Source organism: Ochotona curzoniae, unplaced genomic scaffold (assembly GCF_017591425.1).
Source record: "Ochotona curzoniae isolate NIBS_2020 unplaced genomic scaffold, NIBS_Ocur_1.0 scaffold_274, whole genome shotgun sequence".
Taxonomy (NCBI): domain Eukaryota; kingdom Metazoa; phylum Chordata; class Mammalia; order Lagomorpha; family Ochotonidae; genus Ochotona; species Ochotona curzoniae.
This window is the reverse complement of record NW_024467101.1, coordinates 6301429-6316321: the sequence shown is the minus strand read 5'-3', so window position 1 is coordinate 6316321 and position 14893 is coordinate 6301429. Positions and strand designations below refer to the sequence as shown.

General features: G+C 57.1%; 2 protein-coding genes across 3 annotated transcripts in view; both read left to right on the top strand.

Moving 5' to 3' along the window:
* Positions 1 to 2801: 2801 nt before the first annotated feature.
* On the top strand, positions 2802 to 11688 carry MMP11 (matrix metallopeptidase 11). The gene is made up of 8 exons (XM_041003746.1): positions 2802 to 2923; positions 7129 to 7358; positions 8117 to 8260; positions 8344 to 8477; positions 8598 to 8839; positions 8940 to 9159; positions 9822 to 10079; positions 10840 to 11688. The coding sequence occupies exons 1-8, from the start codon at positions 2816 to 2818 to the stop codon at positions 10971 to 10973; spliced, it is 1470 nt and encodes a 489-aa protein (XP_040859680.1). The 5' UTR covers positions 2802 to 2815; the 3' UTR covers positions 10974 to 11688.
* A 2012-nt stretch (positions 11689 to 13700) lies between these two features.
* Positions 13701 to 14893, top strand: part of SMARCB1 (SWI/SNF related, matrix associated, actin dependent regulator of chromatin, subfamily b, member 1) — a 35440-nt gene continuing 34247 nt past the window's right edge. Inside the window, exon 1 of one of the 2 annotated variants that reach the window (XM_041003530.1) lies at positions 13701 to 13979. In XM_041003530.1, coding sequence (XP_040859464.1) covers positions 13887 to 13979 — 93 coding nt within the window. In that variant the 5' untranslated portion in view covers positions 13701 to 13886. The remainder of the gene's footprint in view (positions 13980 to 14893) is intronic. The other variant, XM_041003529.1, reaches the window with a different exon arrangement.

The following is a 14893-nucleotide window of genomic DNA, read 5'->3' as shown; positions in this document are numbered from 1 at the left end:
GGTTCATGTCGCGGCTGTTCCACTTCCCATCCTAACTCCCTGCTTGTGGCCTGGGAAAACAGTGGAGGACGGTCCAAAGCCTTGGGACTCTGCACCCGTGTGGGAGACCCAGAAAAGGCTCTTGGATCCTGCTGGGGTCCGTGCAGTGGGTGTGGATGACACAAAGGTGTGAAGAGAACAACTCCCCTGTTAGAGGAGCTTCCAGCTGTTTGGGAAGGCCCAGATGACGTCTTTCCAACCACCTTGTCAGTCTCACCCCGTTTTGCATGGACACTCAACCACCCCGCTAGGAATTCTGTAACCTATTGAGGCATTGCTGTTTGCCCCTGTGAGATGGGTTTGCCACTGATGTGAGCTTGGGAGTGAATGTTGCTGATAATGTCTCGGTGAGTGGGGCCTTCAACTACACACAGGAGTACAATTTATTGTATGCGTAGCCATTGCCCCGGAATCTGGCTCAGACATGTAGCACACCTTCTAGAAAAGTGCTTGACAAATATCCTAAATATTAGTGAACGTGACAGGGGTATGAGCTGAAATTGCTATGGCAATAAATACAGTTACTGTGATCTTAAAGGCTGGCCTGTTTTTGCAATTTCTTTGGAGCATAGGAAATGTAGCTGTTTTAGCCTCTTATGGAATTTTTGGCTACAAGAATTAAAGGATGCTTTTATTAATATTATGGAGATACATGTTTAATTGTTGCTTGATTGTTTATGGAGTTATAGAGCCTGTAATTGTAGGAGGGTTTAATATTTGAAATGTTCGCCTTGGATTTTTACATGTTTTCCCTTGCAACATTTTTCTCCCATTAAATGATGGGCAAGTTGTGGAAATAGAAATAAGGAAGAATGTATTACTGATTAGCAAGTAATCGCGTGTGCTTTGGCCTTGGAGTCCTGGCTGTCACCCAGTGGCTACTACTGAAGAATGAACAATGGCTTGCTTTGAAGAAAATGATTATGATAACTTACAGAATTATCTTTAAGAGCACCTGGTTGACCATGAAGTAAAAAATGAAATAATCAAACATCCGTGCATACCCACTTAGTCATGAAAGTAAAAACAGGTCAAACGATTGTGCAGAGGCTTGTGATGTGTCTGAGCAAATAAAAAGGACAGCTTCTTCTTGAGCTGTTACAAGAGGGCACCAAGAGACAGCGTCTGTGGCTTTTCCTTTCTCCGATGCCTCACACCCTTCTCGAGCTCCGAAATCAGTTGGAGCTGAACTCCGGCAGGCTCCCAGCTTCGGATCTGCTCAGCTCTGGCCATTACGGCCACTTGGGGAGTGAATCATCAGACAGAAGAGCTTCCTCTCTGTCTCTCCTCCTCTCTGTGTACCTGACTTTCCAATAAAAGACAAAGTTCCAATAAAGTGACTCACTGATGCTGGTGTTATCACATAGGAGGTTAAGCCTCCTCCAGCAATGTCAGCATTCCCATATGAGTTCTGGGTGGAATCCTGGCTGCTCCACTTCCAATTCAGCTCACTGTTAATGCGCCTGGGAAAGCAGCGGAGGATGGCCCAAGCCCACGGGTCCCTGTCATCCAAGGGGGAGACCAAGATGGAGCTTCATGCTTTTGGCTCCCACCTGGCTCAGTTCTTCATCTTTGTGACTACTTGGGGGAGTGAACCAGCGTATACAAGGAGATGGATGAACTCTCTCTTCTTTTGAGACTCTGTCTTTTAAATAAATGCATACATCTTTAAAATTACAAAGAAAAAAAAAAACCCTGAAAATTAAAAGGAGATAAATTAAGTCACTTCTTAAATAGACTGGCATGTCTAAGTGTTGAAGCTTTCTGTTGTCTTTCCCAGACTAGTCCTCTAGGGGTCTCTGTGGAGTCTTCCTTTAGGATGCCCAGGCTGGGGTGCCTGCTCTTGGCAGCAGCTCAGGACCCAGCCTGACAGCATGGGAGCTACAGCCAGAATCTCGAGTCCGGAGGGCTATGGGAGACAGGGGTCGAGACCACTTGGTGGCGGAGGGAAAGCTCCCCACGTCACAAGGATGTCCCACAGGACTGGAGAGAAATTCCTTCAGGGTGCCTCTCCTTCCACCCCTGCCTCCTCCCTCTCCCCGCTGGGCCCTCCCTGGCTAGGGGACAGCTTATGACCTCCGCTGTCCCCACTCCCATGCTTCTCAAAGACTGCACAGCCAGCACCCTTCTCCCAGCCATCCACTGAATGTCCTGCTGGTGTGGGAGAAAGTCTGGCCTCTCTCTCCAGGAGTCTCAACCTTCCCATCTGTGAGCTGGCTAGGATTCTGCTCCTAACCTCTGCCAGCCAGCAGTTTTCCCTGGAATAACTTTTCCACCCCTTTTTGTTGTGAAGGAACCTGATTCTGACGAGTGGGCAAGCCTGCTCCCCCCGGCCGAGACCACCTGTCACAGGCTCGCAGCAGGTCAGAGGTCAGGTCACTAAGGAGACCCAACCCCAGGCCCTTTTTCAACATAGGGGGGAGGGCAGCGAGTTGGGGGAGGCTTGAAGCCCGATTCCTATATCTGCAAGGTTAAGGCTGACTCCCTACGCCCCTTACACACCTCCCACCCCGGTCCAGCGGGGAAACTGAGGCTGCAGGTGGCCACAGCTGGCACGATCACCTAGCAGCCGGCTTCAGCAGGCAGTACCCTGTCGTCAGCTCCCGACCCCTTGGGGCCGGCCAGTCTGGGGCCCCACCTCCCCCACCCTGGCGTTGGCGGCCACGGGGAGAACAAAAGGCGGCGGGGGGCGGGGCCGGGCGGACCGGAGGCGGGGCGGAGGCTATAAGGGGCGGCGGCCCCGCGCGGCCCAGCAGGCCCAGCAGCCCCGGGGCGGATGGCTCGGGCCGCCCGGCTTCGCAGCGCGTCCCTGCGCGCCCTCCTGCTCCCACTATTGCTGCTACTGCTGCTGCCGCCGCCGCTGCTGGCCCGGGCCCGGCCGCCGGTGAGTGTCCGTCGCCGGCCGGCTGCACCTTGCCCAGCACGCAGCTGGGCCCAGCGGGAGATCAGGACCCACGGTGTTGGGGGGATGGGGTGCGCTCAGGGTAGACTGGCGCAGCTGCTACCCAAAACGCTTTCTTTCTGAGCCGCGTGTGTATGAATAGGGGCGGTTGGCGTGAGAGATAGTGAGCTTCCCATCACCAGCGGTGTGCAAGTTGGAGGCTGCACGAGGGGATCGCTAGGGCTGGGGCGCAGGCGGGGGTGGGAGCGCTGCACCCACGCCCCCTTCCCAGCTTGGGATCCTACGCGCGGATGCACCCCCGCTGTGATGCGGGAGTGTGCGGTTGGCGAGATCGGACTGGGGAGTGGCTTACAGGGCCCCCTATTCATCACAGGGACAAAGCCGGGCAGGGCGCAGGTTCAGCCTCCAGGTGTGTGGCACGGAAAGCCGGAGAGCGCGGCTCCTGGTGTGGGAGGGACCTGGAGCAGGGAGGAGCCAGGTGCTGACCCGGTCGCCTCCCTAGGCACCTGCAAGTGGCAGAGTAGGGAAACTTAGCACTCCCACTAGAGCCTTAGATTGAGACAGTGTGAGTGCAGTGTGTGTGTGTGTGTGTGTGTGTGTGTGTGTGTGTGTGTGTGTGTGTGTGTGTGTGTGTGTGTGAGCACGCACGTGTGACATGAGGTGGGGGGCAGAAGGCAGGGGTGACTTCGAGTGGGAAATTGAGACCCTCCCGTGGTTAAGGAAGGGATGGAACAAAGTGTCTGCCCTGCGGGAAAGCCAGGTAAGAGAAAGTGGCAAAATGAAGTGAGGAGGGATTGTCCCCAGGGATGGAGTGACAACCGCACCCTCGTGCCACCTGGGGCTTCAAATGCCAGTTACACAGGGCAGCCAACTTTGTCTCTGTGGTTAGAGACACTCGGCCAGCTAGCTCAGTGGGAGAGTGAGGGCTTTGATAGGCCTCCTGATAGGAATCCTGATGAGGCTGTCCAGTTACACTGGCCATCCTCTGGGCCAGCCCGGCCTGGGCTGGGCTATGAAAGTAGAATGGGATTGGATGGGTGGGGGGTAGAGCTGATGAGGGGTACCTCAAGCTAGAGGCTCTCTTGATCCCCTAGAATCTGGCTGCAGGCAGCGGTGGGGAGGATGCAGGGGGCGGGAGAACAGCACAGCCAGGGAAGCAGTGAAACCCCATACCTTCAGGAACCCGGGGAGGTTGGGGTTCAGGGCCCTGTAACCACAGGGGTGAGCCCTCTTCTGGCTCCATCTGCAGCAGGGGGAGGGGAGGACAACGGTGCCTACTGCTGGGCATGGAGGACTTACCCAAGTAGATGCCAAGCACCCTGGAGACACCCTGACACCTGTAGTTGCCACTTTGACACTTGGGTGGAGCCCAGTGCCAGGGCTAAGGGCCAGATCGCGGGGTGTTGCCTGTCACCCTGCAGCCATACGGGGAGCATCTGGGGTCGCCTCCGACATGTTTATTTCTGAGCTGCCGTCAGCAGGGCGGGAGAGCTCTGTAAATATTTATCCGTCCTAGCTCCCGGGCTTTCAGGGCTGTTGAGAGGCTCGCCACCACCCTGGGGCGCTGCCTCTCCTGGGAGCCGGCAGGGGGAGGAGTGGCCAGGGGACTGTTAGCTGGAAGTGGAGGGAAGGCGATAAGCCTGCCTGCACACTGGCTGTATGACATGGGCAGGTGGTTTGCCATCTCTGAATGATCCCAACTCCCTCACAGCCTAACACAGGCGCTCTCTCAGGGTCACCTCTCAGGAGAGCAGAAGGCGCTGCTGGCTAATTGATAATTACTGGTAATTATGGTTGATGGTACCCCATTGCCCGCACAGAAGGATGGGTCTAGCCTGGCCCCTCACCCAGGAGTCTCCCGGGCTAGCCTCGTGTTGGCCCTCCTCGCTTATCTCCCTCCTGGGTGTCTCCTATCTTCAGCACTGGAAGTTGGCCCAGAGGCTGACCTCAAACCTCTGAGCTCTGCCAGGAGGCTGGCTTGAGGGAGAAATTCCTCGACCAGGGGCAGGTGGGGCTGAGCCCGTCAGGCACCTACTTAGCACAGGGCAGGCCCAGCAAGGCTAGTGGCCAAGGAGGAGGAGGAGAAGGGAATGCCCTGGAAGCACCTCCCAGGAATGTGATTTTGGAGATTAGCCAAGGGAGGTGGCATGGAGAGGGTGTTGGTGGGAAGGATGAGGCCCTGGTCCAGACCTAGCACAGAGCTAATTTGCTGTGTGACCCTGGGCAACGTCCTTGATCTCTCTGGGCTCTGTTTCCTACTCTAGGAAATGGGATGAGGATGGCTACTTCCCGAGGTAGTCTATGTCCCTCACCGAATCCCCAAATCCTGGAAAAACCATGCACAAACCCACTTTGGGAATCGGCTTCAGCCCAAGCCTTGCGGGTCGGCCATCTATCTGATAGGCTCCAAGCCAGAAGAGAATGACATCCATGGGCTCAGGGAATGTGGAACAGACCGAGGCCCACAGCTGTTCAAAAGATGGGCTTAAAGCCAACCATTCGAATTACACTATACTGTCCTGCAAGTGCTGCGATCCAGGGGTCTGCCCATGGACTGAAAAGGAGGGTGAGGGTATGTGCAGGAGTGTCCGTGACCCACACCTACCCACACCTCGCTTGCAGGGGTGGGAGGGAGCATAAAAGAGAGGAGATTCTCCTCTTGGGCACATCCAGAGCCAGCAGGTTCTGGGGTTTTGTGGGGGGGAGGGATGCTCTCTGGAGAATACAGCTCTATCCTTCCCCAAAGGGTCCCCACCCCTGCTGGGGCTGTAAGTAGGAGGGAGAGTGTGCAAAAAGGAGGGGCAGACCCACCAGGTCTTTGCACATGCGTAGTGTCCCACCCTGGATCTGCATGGAAGTTCAAGACCCTGCCCACAGAGTGCCTGGGAGGAGCAGGTGCTTGACGATTCCTCCTTGTTCTTGTTCTGTCACCATCATGAGGCCAGCCTGGGATAGCTCAACTCCTAAAGCACGCAGCAGAGTTAACAGGCAGGGAGCGGGTTGCCTGCCAGTGGTGGCGTGCAGAAGGTACTTTGCAGGCTTCTGGGCTGCACTTGCTCATCTGAGAAATGGGCATGATGAGTTGGCGGGTTGCAACTGGTTGGCGGGTTGTAACGGGGTGGGGGTGGGAGCCTGCAGATTGGCAACCTGCTTAGTAACAGTCCAGAATCAGATGAAGCCAAAACCTGTTCTGTCTGGGAAGAGACATGGGGGGAACTTGCACGCCAAGGAGTCCCCAAGTCCCCCAACCAGACAGCCCCTCCAGAGTGGAGTGTTCTAAAGTTCTGGAGTCTACTTGGCTCTGGGCTCCCCAAGGAACACAAGTTGCAGGGATCGGAATCCTGGGAGGGCCGCCAGAGGCTGGGGGTGGGGCCCTTCTCCCAGGCTTCTGCCCCCAAATATAGCCTTGGGGAGGCTGCAGCTGCCCAGATAGGACAGTCCCTGACCCGAGCAGATGCCCAACCCCTCTGCACACAGGAAAGAGGCTTGGCTTTCGTCACTGCTTCTCCCCCCCCCATTTCCCCAGTCCCTTGAGGTTTGTCAGGGACTCCAGGGTCCTCGCAAGTGATCTTGAGGGCTCTGGCAGACTGTCTGAGCTGCTTCTTCATGTATATCCAGCTCTGCTCCCTGGCACCTGCAGGGGGCGGGAAGCTGTGCTGCAGGTCAAGAGGGGCCTTTCCGGTCCATGTTGGGACTGCAACAGGTCCCCAGACTGGTCCTTCCCTCCCTGTCTGTGTGAAGAAGAAGGGAGAAGCTATCACCCTGTTAAGACAGGTGAGGCCCCCAGGCTAGGTGCAGGGGCTGCAGCCCCGCCTCCCTACAAGAAGTGGGCGGGGCATCCTGAGCCTTTTCCCTGTACTGGCGGAGGGTAACCCACTGTGCTGACCTAGCTGTGCCTAAGCTTAGCGGAGATGAGTTTACCAGAGGGCGATGTGGGGGAACAGAATGAAATTGACTTATATCCTCTCTTTGAGGAGCCTATTCTTGGGTGTGTACGGACAGTACAGTCTGGGATTCAGGGTGTCGTGATGCCCATTCTCAGGATTTTCCCCTCCTAAACCTCACTGGCCCATGTGATGCCAGTGACGATGCTATCCCAGGGTCCCTGCAGGAGGGGCCGGAGGTGGCCTGATGCTTTGAGGAGGTCTAAGGCTAGACCAAACCCTCACGTTCTCTCTCCTGCCCAGGACGCCCACCATCGTCACCCTGGGAGGAGAGAGCCCCAGCCTTGGCACGCAGCTCTACACGGTAGCCTGGCTCCCGTGCCTGCTGCCAGGGAGAGCACCCAGCCTTCTGGCAGCCCCAGGCCTCCTCGCTGTGGTGTGCCAGACCCACCAGATGGGTTGAATGCCCGTAACCGACAGAAGCGGTTTGTGCTGTCCGGCGGGCGCTGGGAGAAGACGGATCTCACCTATAGGTAGGGAACGGACAGGGGTCATGGGACTCTGTGTGCCTGCCACCCTCACACCTGCTTCTTGAGGTGTGAGGCATCAGGGAAGATCTACTGCTCCCTGTGCCTTGGACCACCTCTCCCCACTCACAACCCACCAGCTACCTTGAGAGCCTAGCTTAGGCAAAAACCTGGCCTGTTAACTGGCTGGCCTGTGTCACCACCAACGGTCTCAACATTTGCCTGGGGACAGACACATGTTCAGCCACTCAAGTGGCCTTTAGTGTTGACATTGGCAAGGACCAGGCCCTGGGGACTCCAAGGTATGTGAGACATAGTCCGACCTCCTAGAAGTATGAATTGCTCAAATGCGGTATTGCATTTTGGGCATGAGGTGAGCAGGGTTAGGTGACACTGGAAGAAGCTGGGCAGCTGGTGACAAAACCGACACTTAAATAGTCCACGAGAAAGGACAGTCTGGTGTCATACTGCATTGCAGCCCAAGCTCTAAGGAGGGGGGCCTAAGGTGTTTTCTGGGTGAGGCTCAAGGGGCCACCAGACCTCCACGATGAATAGCGCCACCCAGTGTAGAACACGGTCTCACAATTTTGGTCCTATATTCTCTGCACCAAATGTATACACCAAAGTCTACACAAGGCACTACAGCTGAGTTCCACAGCACACCTGGCTGTGAGCCTAGAGTCAACCAGACACCCACAGAGTATCAGAGAAGCCTCGAACAAGACCTGGACCTTTCCACCTGCCTTCTCCCTGTTCCCCCTCAGGATCCTGCGTTTCCCATGGCAGCTGGTGCGGGAGCAGGTACGGCAGACCGTGGCAGAAGCCCTCCAGGTATGGAGCGAGGTGACACCACTCACCTTCACTGAGGTGCACGAGGGCCGTGCCGACATCATGATCGACTTCACCAGGTGACCCGGCAGCCTGAGACCCCCTCCAGACTCAAGCCCTGCCTGACAACAGCCACTGATTCTGCCCCCTCATCCACCTACAGGTACTGGCATGGGGACAATTTGCCCTTTGATGGGCCCGGGGGCATCCTGGCTCATGCCTTCTTTCCCAAGACCCACCGAGAAGGGGACGTCCACTTCGACTATGACGAGACCTGGACCATTGGGGACAACGAGGGTATGGGCTGGGAAGCCGAGAGGGAGAGCTGGAGATGACTGGGAATGGGATTTACTGGGGTCTGGGCTTGTGGCAGGAGGTATATACCAAGGGGTTTCCTGACTCACTTGCCTTTTCCAGGCACGGATCTGCTGCAGGTGGCAGCCCATGAATTTGGCCATGTACTGGGGCTGCAGCACACAACCGCAGCTAAGGCGCTGATGTCCCCTTTCTATTCCTTCCGATACCCGCTGAGCCTCAGCCCAGATGACCGCAGGGGCATCCAGTACTTGTATGGGCGGCCCCAGCCAGCCCCCACCTCCAAGACCCCTGCTCTGGGCCCCCGGGCTGGGATGGATACCAATGAGATTGCTCCGTTGGAGGTGAGGCTCAAGAAGGGGGGCGCCCTGCCTCTAGCCCCCTGCCCCCTGCTGGACTCTGACTGCAGCTTAGGTTCCTCCCCCGTCTCCTGACTGCCCGCAGCCAGAAGCTCCCGTAGACGCCTGCGAGGCCTCCTTCTTTGATGCAGCAGCCACCATCCGAGGAGAGCTGTTCTTCTTCAAAGCGGGTTTCGTGTGGCGGCTGCGCGGGGGCCGGCTGCAGCCAGGCTACCCTGCTCTGGCCTCTCGCCACTGGCAGGGACTGCCCAGCCCTGTGGACGCGGCCTTTGAGGATGCTCAGGGTCACATTTGGTTCTTCCAAGGTGAGGACAGGGTTGGGATGGGGAAAGGTCTGGTTCAAGAGGCTTCTCAGAGCCAGGCAGGTCATGGCCAAGCGTAAGGGACAGCCAGATGTATCCCAGCAACACTTCTGGCAGGGAACAAGCCCCCCTCCCTTTTCCTCTTCTTGAAGGCTTGGGTCAGGGGAGACTGGTGTCTACTCTTGGGGACAGCTGGGAAGTCCCCAGCAGAGGTGGCTCTGGAAGTCAAGGTCATATAGGAGGGCTGGGGCTGGCGCATTCAACCCTCAAAGTCACCACACGGGCCAAGACATTCATTTGAGGACATAGCTCCGGAGACCTTTGTGTTCTGTGGTGGCCAGGGACTTCCTGCAGCAGGATGGGCAGGGGCCTGGGGAATGGCTTGCAGGCCCCTGCCACAGGCAGCCAAGTGCCAGGGGAGGGAAGTGGCAGTCTCGGCAGCCTTCGGTTGACGCCAGCTACCCAGCCACGAGGTACTTTGAGGTCAGCTGGGTCCAGCTCATTCCTGTGGGTTTCTGCCTCCCCCTGGGGGCGGCACTGCTGAGCAGGCATCCTTGGCTCCGTATGTTTTGCCAACTAGGAAACAGAGGTTTGTAGTGTCCATAGTGGTGCCTGGCATGGCTGTGCTGGCCAGGCAACTCCTCTCCCCAACCTCTTTCTGGCAGGTGCTCAGTACTGGGTGTACGACGGTGAAAAACCAGTCCTGGGTCCTGCATCCCTCTCTGAGCTGGGCCTGTTGGAATCCCAAATCCATGCCGCCTTGGTCTGGGGTTCCAAGAAGAACAAAGTCTACTTTTTCCGTGGCGGGGACTACTGGCGTTTCTACCCAACCACCCGGCGTGTGGAAAGCCCTGTGCCCCGCCGGGCTACGGACTGGCGAGGTGTGCCCTCAGAGATTGATGCTGCCTTCCAGGATGCCGATGGTATGTTGGGCATGGAGCCGGGGCTGGGGACAGTCGCAGTGGTGTCTGGGTCCGCTGGGTGGGGGGGACCTCAGGAGGAGCCCCGTTCTTTACCATAGGTTTGGAGGTCTGGCATCTTTCCCATGTGTTCCTTCCTCTCCTTGGACATGTCCTGTATATCCAGGATCATGGATGAGGGTCTCTCTCACCCAGACCTCTTGGTCTCAGCCAAAGTCCGATGTTGCCCGGGGCACAGCCGCTAGTGCCTTACATTCCTCCTCATGCAGTTCTCGGATGAGCCCCCTGACACTGCACCTGCTACGAGCCCAGTTTCTAGAGACGCAGAGACTTGGACAATGAGGTCCCTCACTGGGGATGGTCAGGCAGACAGAAAGGGATGAGGTGGGTAGAGCTAGAACTCCCACCTGGTGTTGGGGAAACCTGCTTCTTGTTATTATTGAGTCACCTGGCTTTGCTCAGGGGCCAGGGCAGGACTCTCAGACCAGAATTCTTTTCCCTGTAAACCCTCTTTTACCCCCCATTGGGGGGTTCCTTGAGGTTTGGGGTGATTGCCACATGGGGTCTTTCACTAGACCAGACTCTAGACAGGAGGCTTCTGGGAGCAGGAAGGGATTGTGAGGAAGGTTCGAGAAGAAGGTCAGCTGTCCTTGGAGCCTGCAGGTGTCCAGAGAACTCAGCAGTGGCCACAGCCTGCCTGCCCAGTCCTACCCCATGCCCATTCCCTGGGCTCAGGGCCGCAGTTTAACTTCTCTTCCTCCAGGCTATGCCTACTTCCTGCGTGGCCGCCTCTATTGGAAGTTCGATCCTGTGAAGGTAAAGGCAGTGGAGGGCTTCCCCCGTCTGGTGAGCTCCGACTTCTTCGACTGTGCCGAGCCTGCCAACACTTTCCGCTGACCCCAGCCAGCCTGGATGGCCCTGGAGGTTGCTGACTCCTGCCAGGTTGCTGACATTGGAACGCTTCGGTGGTCATCTGTGGCTCTGGGCGCCAAGCACAGGATGGCACCCTCAGTATCCTCAGGGGTGTAGTCACCTCGACAACCGCAGGGAGGGCCACGCGGGTCGTGGTCACCTACCAGCAACTGACTGTCTCAGACTGGGTAGGGAAGGGGGTGGTATTACTTGAGGGGTGAGGGCAGTCCTAGGGCAGACCTGTCCCACCTGTGCAGGTCATGGTCAACCCTGGCTGTCCTCCCCCTGTACCTGCAACCCTCAGGGTAGGACTTCAGCCAGGCTGGGGGATCTGAGGCATCCTCCTAGCCCTGCTGTGAGGTTTCTGTGAGGCACTGTACCAGAACAGGGATGCTAGGGGTTCCCCAGGGCCTTCCTCTCACCTTCCGGAAGGACCACAGCACCAGAGGCCTTTCCTAGAGCTCTGGGTTGGTGCTTGGACCTGGTTGGCTTCCGGCTAGTGACCCTCAGAACCCTACTCCCTGGGAGGCAGATCCAGAGGTCCCTCTACCTGCTGCTGGGTGGGGACGGGAGTAGGATTCCTCCTGCCAGAGATTTTGGGCCTGGCAACCCCAACATACCTCAATCCTGACCCTGGGAGCGGGGCCAGATCCCCAGTTCCCTCGTTCCGTTCCAGCACTGGTGTTCTCCAAAGCCATGTAAATGCTTGTACAGTGTGTACAGAGCCTTTTTTTTTTTTTACTGAATGGTTATTAAACATGGTTATTTTCTATCTGCCTGCCTGGTCTCTCTTTTGTAACTGTGCAGCCAGGGAGCAGGGAACAGGGGAGGGTCTGGCTCAGGGGCCTCTCCTGGGTTACTTCTCCATCTTAACACCTACGGTGGCTTCTTAACTGGTTCCCGCCCCCTCCCCAGTTCAGCACTAGAGGGATGGTCATTTTATCTGATCTTGCCAACGCGCCTGTCCCTATCCTGAAATCTTTGGTTTCCCATCATTGCGGGGAAAGGTCCAGGAACAGAACCCACTGCTCCGAGGCCTCTCTTTTCTTTTTAAGATTTATTTTTATTGGAAAGTCAGATATATAGAGAGAGGAAGAGAGACAGAGAGGAAGACCTTCCGTCTGATGATTCACTCCCCAAGTGACCACCAACAGCCGGTGCTGAGCCGATCTGAAGCCAGGAGCCAGGAACTTCCTCCTCTGGGTCTTCCACACATGTGCAGGATCTCAAGGCCTTGGGTCGTCCTCGACTGCTTTCCCAGGCCACAAGCAGGGACCTGGATGGGAAGTGGGGCTGCTGGGATTAGAACTGGTGCCCACATGGGATCCCGGCGTGTGCAAGGCGAGGACTTTAACCGTTAGGCCACCGTGCCGGGCCCTTCGTGGCCTTTCTTAACTCCACAGTGGCAGTTAAGCTCCCAGCCACACCTGCGTCTGCTCCAAAATTGTACCTGCCATTTGAAACTGCAGTTTTATCAGACTGAACCATATGGAATTATGCAATGGTCAGTACTGGGGTTTTTCTTTCCATTAAAAAAAAAAAAAGCATCGGGACCTGACACTGTGGTTTGGTGGGCTAATCCTCTATCTGCAAGCACCAGGATCCCATATAGGTGACAGTTTGTGTCCTGGCTGTTCTACTTCCCATGCAACTCCCTGTTTATATCCTGGGAAAACAGTCAAGGATGGCCCAAAGTCTTGGGATCCTGCCCCCACGTGGGAGACCCAGAAGAAGCTCAATGGATAGAAGATCTTTCTCTGTCTCCCTTTCTCTATAAATCTGCCTTTCCAATAAAAAAATATATATATTTTTTACAACGGTATTGGAAAGGCAGAGATCTTCCATCTGTTGGTTCACTTTCCCTCAAATGCTTACAACAGCTGAGGCTGGGCAGGGCTGAAGCCAGGAGCCAGGAAGGAGTTCTACCCTGCTCTCCCACACGCATGGCAGAACCCCATGCACTGGAGCCCATCTCAGGATGTGCATTAGTAGGACGTTGCAATTAGCAGAGCCAGGAGGTAGGACTCCAGCCGAGCCACTGTGCCAAACACCTGCCCCTTCCGTGGGTTGTTCTGAATCCGCTACATTGTTCAGCCAGCTCTTCTCTGCAGTGCTGGTCCCGGCTGGCTCCAGGCTCTAGGTGCCGTGGAGCAATAGCAGGTCAGGGCTGGTCTTGCAGAGTGCGGAGTTCAGCAGCTCAGGGAGAAGGCATCGCTCCCTTCCAAGGCCCATCTGATGTGCCAGCCAAACCAAACAGCACCTGGGCCTGTGAACACTGCCAAATCTCTGAGTTTTCGCTCGTGCCAGCCCCCACCCAGTGTTGTCATTTCTACCCGTGCCCAAAGCCGCAGGCGCAGCTGTGAGCTTGGAACTGGGTTTATGGGCTTCAGGGTGGGCTGACCAGACAGACCATTCAGGGGAGCTGCGTCCTTCTGCTGGGACACCGAGCCTTAGTTCATTCCTTCCCTCCTGGGCTCTGTTCCAGGCCTGGCCGTGAGACTTGCAAAGTCACTGCGTGAGTCAAGGCCTCAGTGGCTATTTCTGTCCGTGAGAAGATTTGCTGTGGACCACGACTTTAGGAGGCAGCCCGGGAAGCCAGAGAAATGGGGCTGTGGTTCCTTTAAGGGGGTCGGTGGGGGCGCGCGCGGCCTTTTGTCTGCGCGGCGGCGCGCGCGTCGGCGTCAGCGTCAGCCCCCGCGCAGGCGCACTGAGGGCGGCCTGGTCGTCGACGGCGGCGGCGGCGGCGTCCGAGGAGCCCGGTGCTGTGGTGGCCACGCGCGCCCGGCCCGCCCTTCGCCTCTTGGCCTCCGCTGCCCCTCGGCTTGGCGCGCCCGGGCCCCGCCCCAGGCCTCGCGATTCCTCGCAGCCCGGCTCCGGCCGCCCTCTTCCGCCGCCGCGATGATGATGATGGCGCTGAGCAAGACCTTCGGGCAGAAGCCCGTCAAGTTCCAGCTGGAGGACGACGGCGAGTTCTACATGATCGGCTCCGAGGTAGCCCGCGGTGCGGCCTCGGCCTCTCCGACCCTGCGGGCGCCCCGGGCGCCGGGAGCGCGCGTCTCCATTCATAGCGGCGGGCGGGAGCGCGCGCGGGGCGGGGCGGGGCCTGGCAGGGGCGGGGCTTGGCTGGGGCAGGCAAACGGGGGCGGGGCCAGTTGGGATAGGGCCTTGACGGGGCGGGGGCGGGGCTTGGCCAGGCTGAGGGTGGAGCTTGACCAGGGGCGGGCCCACAGGAGGCGGGGCTTAGCTAGGGCAGCCACTTGGGGCGGGCGTGCTGGGGCGAGGCTGACCCCTGTGACCACCTAGCACAGTTCCCAAGTCGTGGGGGTCGAGAAGCGACGCTGGTAGTGACGGGGTTGATGGCCGCTGCAGCCTGGAGCAGAAAAGGGGGCACTCGAGGGGCTGCACTCCTTGCTGCCCTGGGACCTCTTTGAGCAATAAGGGTTTTCAGTGCATTCCTCCCACCGCCACCCACCCATCCCTTGCTAAGATACAGGCATCTCCTGCTCCTAGACCTGGCCCTCACCTTTTGTGTTTCTTGCTCCTGAAATGGGCAGTGGAGACTTGTTTTCGCTTGTTTTTTTATCAATGGAAAAGGGGGTTTGTTTTTGCATGGACAAGACCCCAGTGTTCGATCTTGCAGCAGTTTCAAAGCAGTTGACAACTTAGGATAGCGGTGGGCGGGGCTTGGCTGGGGCAGGCAAACGGGGGCTTTAATACAGGGGCTTTAATCGTTATGTACAAACAGCAAAGCTTTCTTTGAAGCAGCTGATCATCCCACTCTTCAAGGATGGGATTTGTACTAAGTATGTTGATTATTATTATTATTATTATTATTGGAAAGGCAGATTTACAGAGAGAGAAGGAGAGACATCTTACAAAAAGATATTACAAATGCTGATTCACTC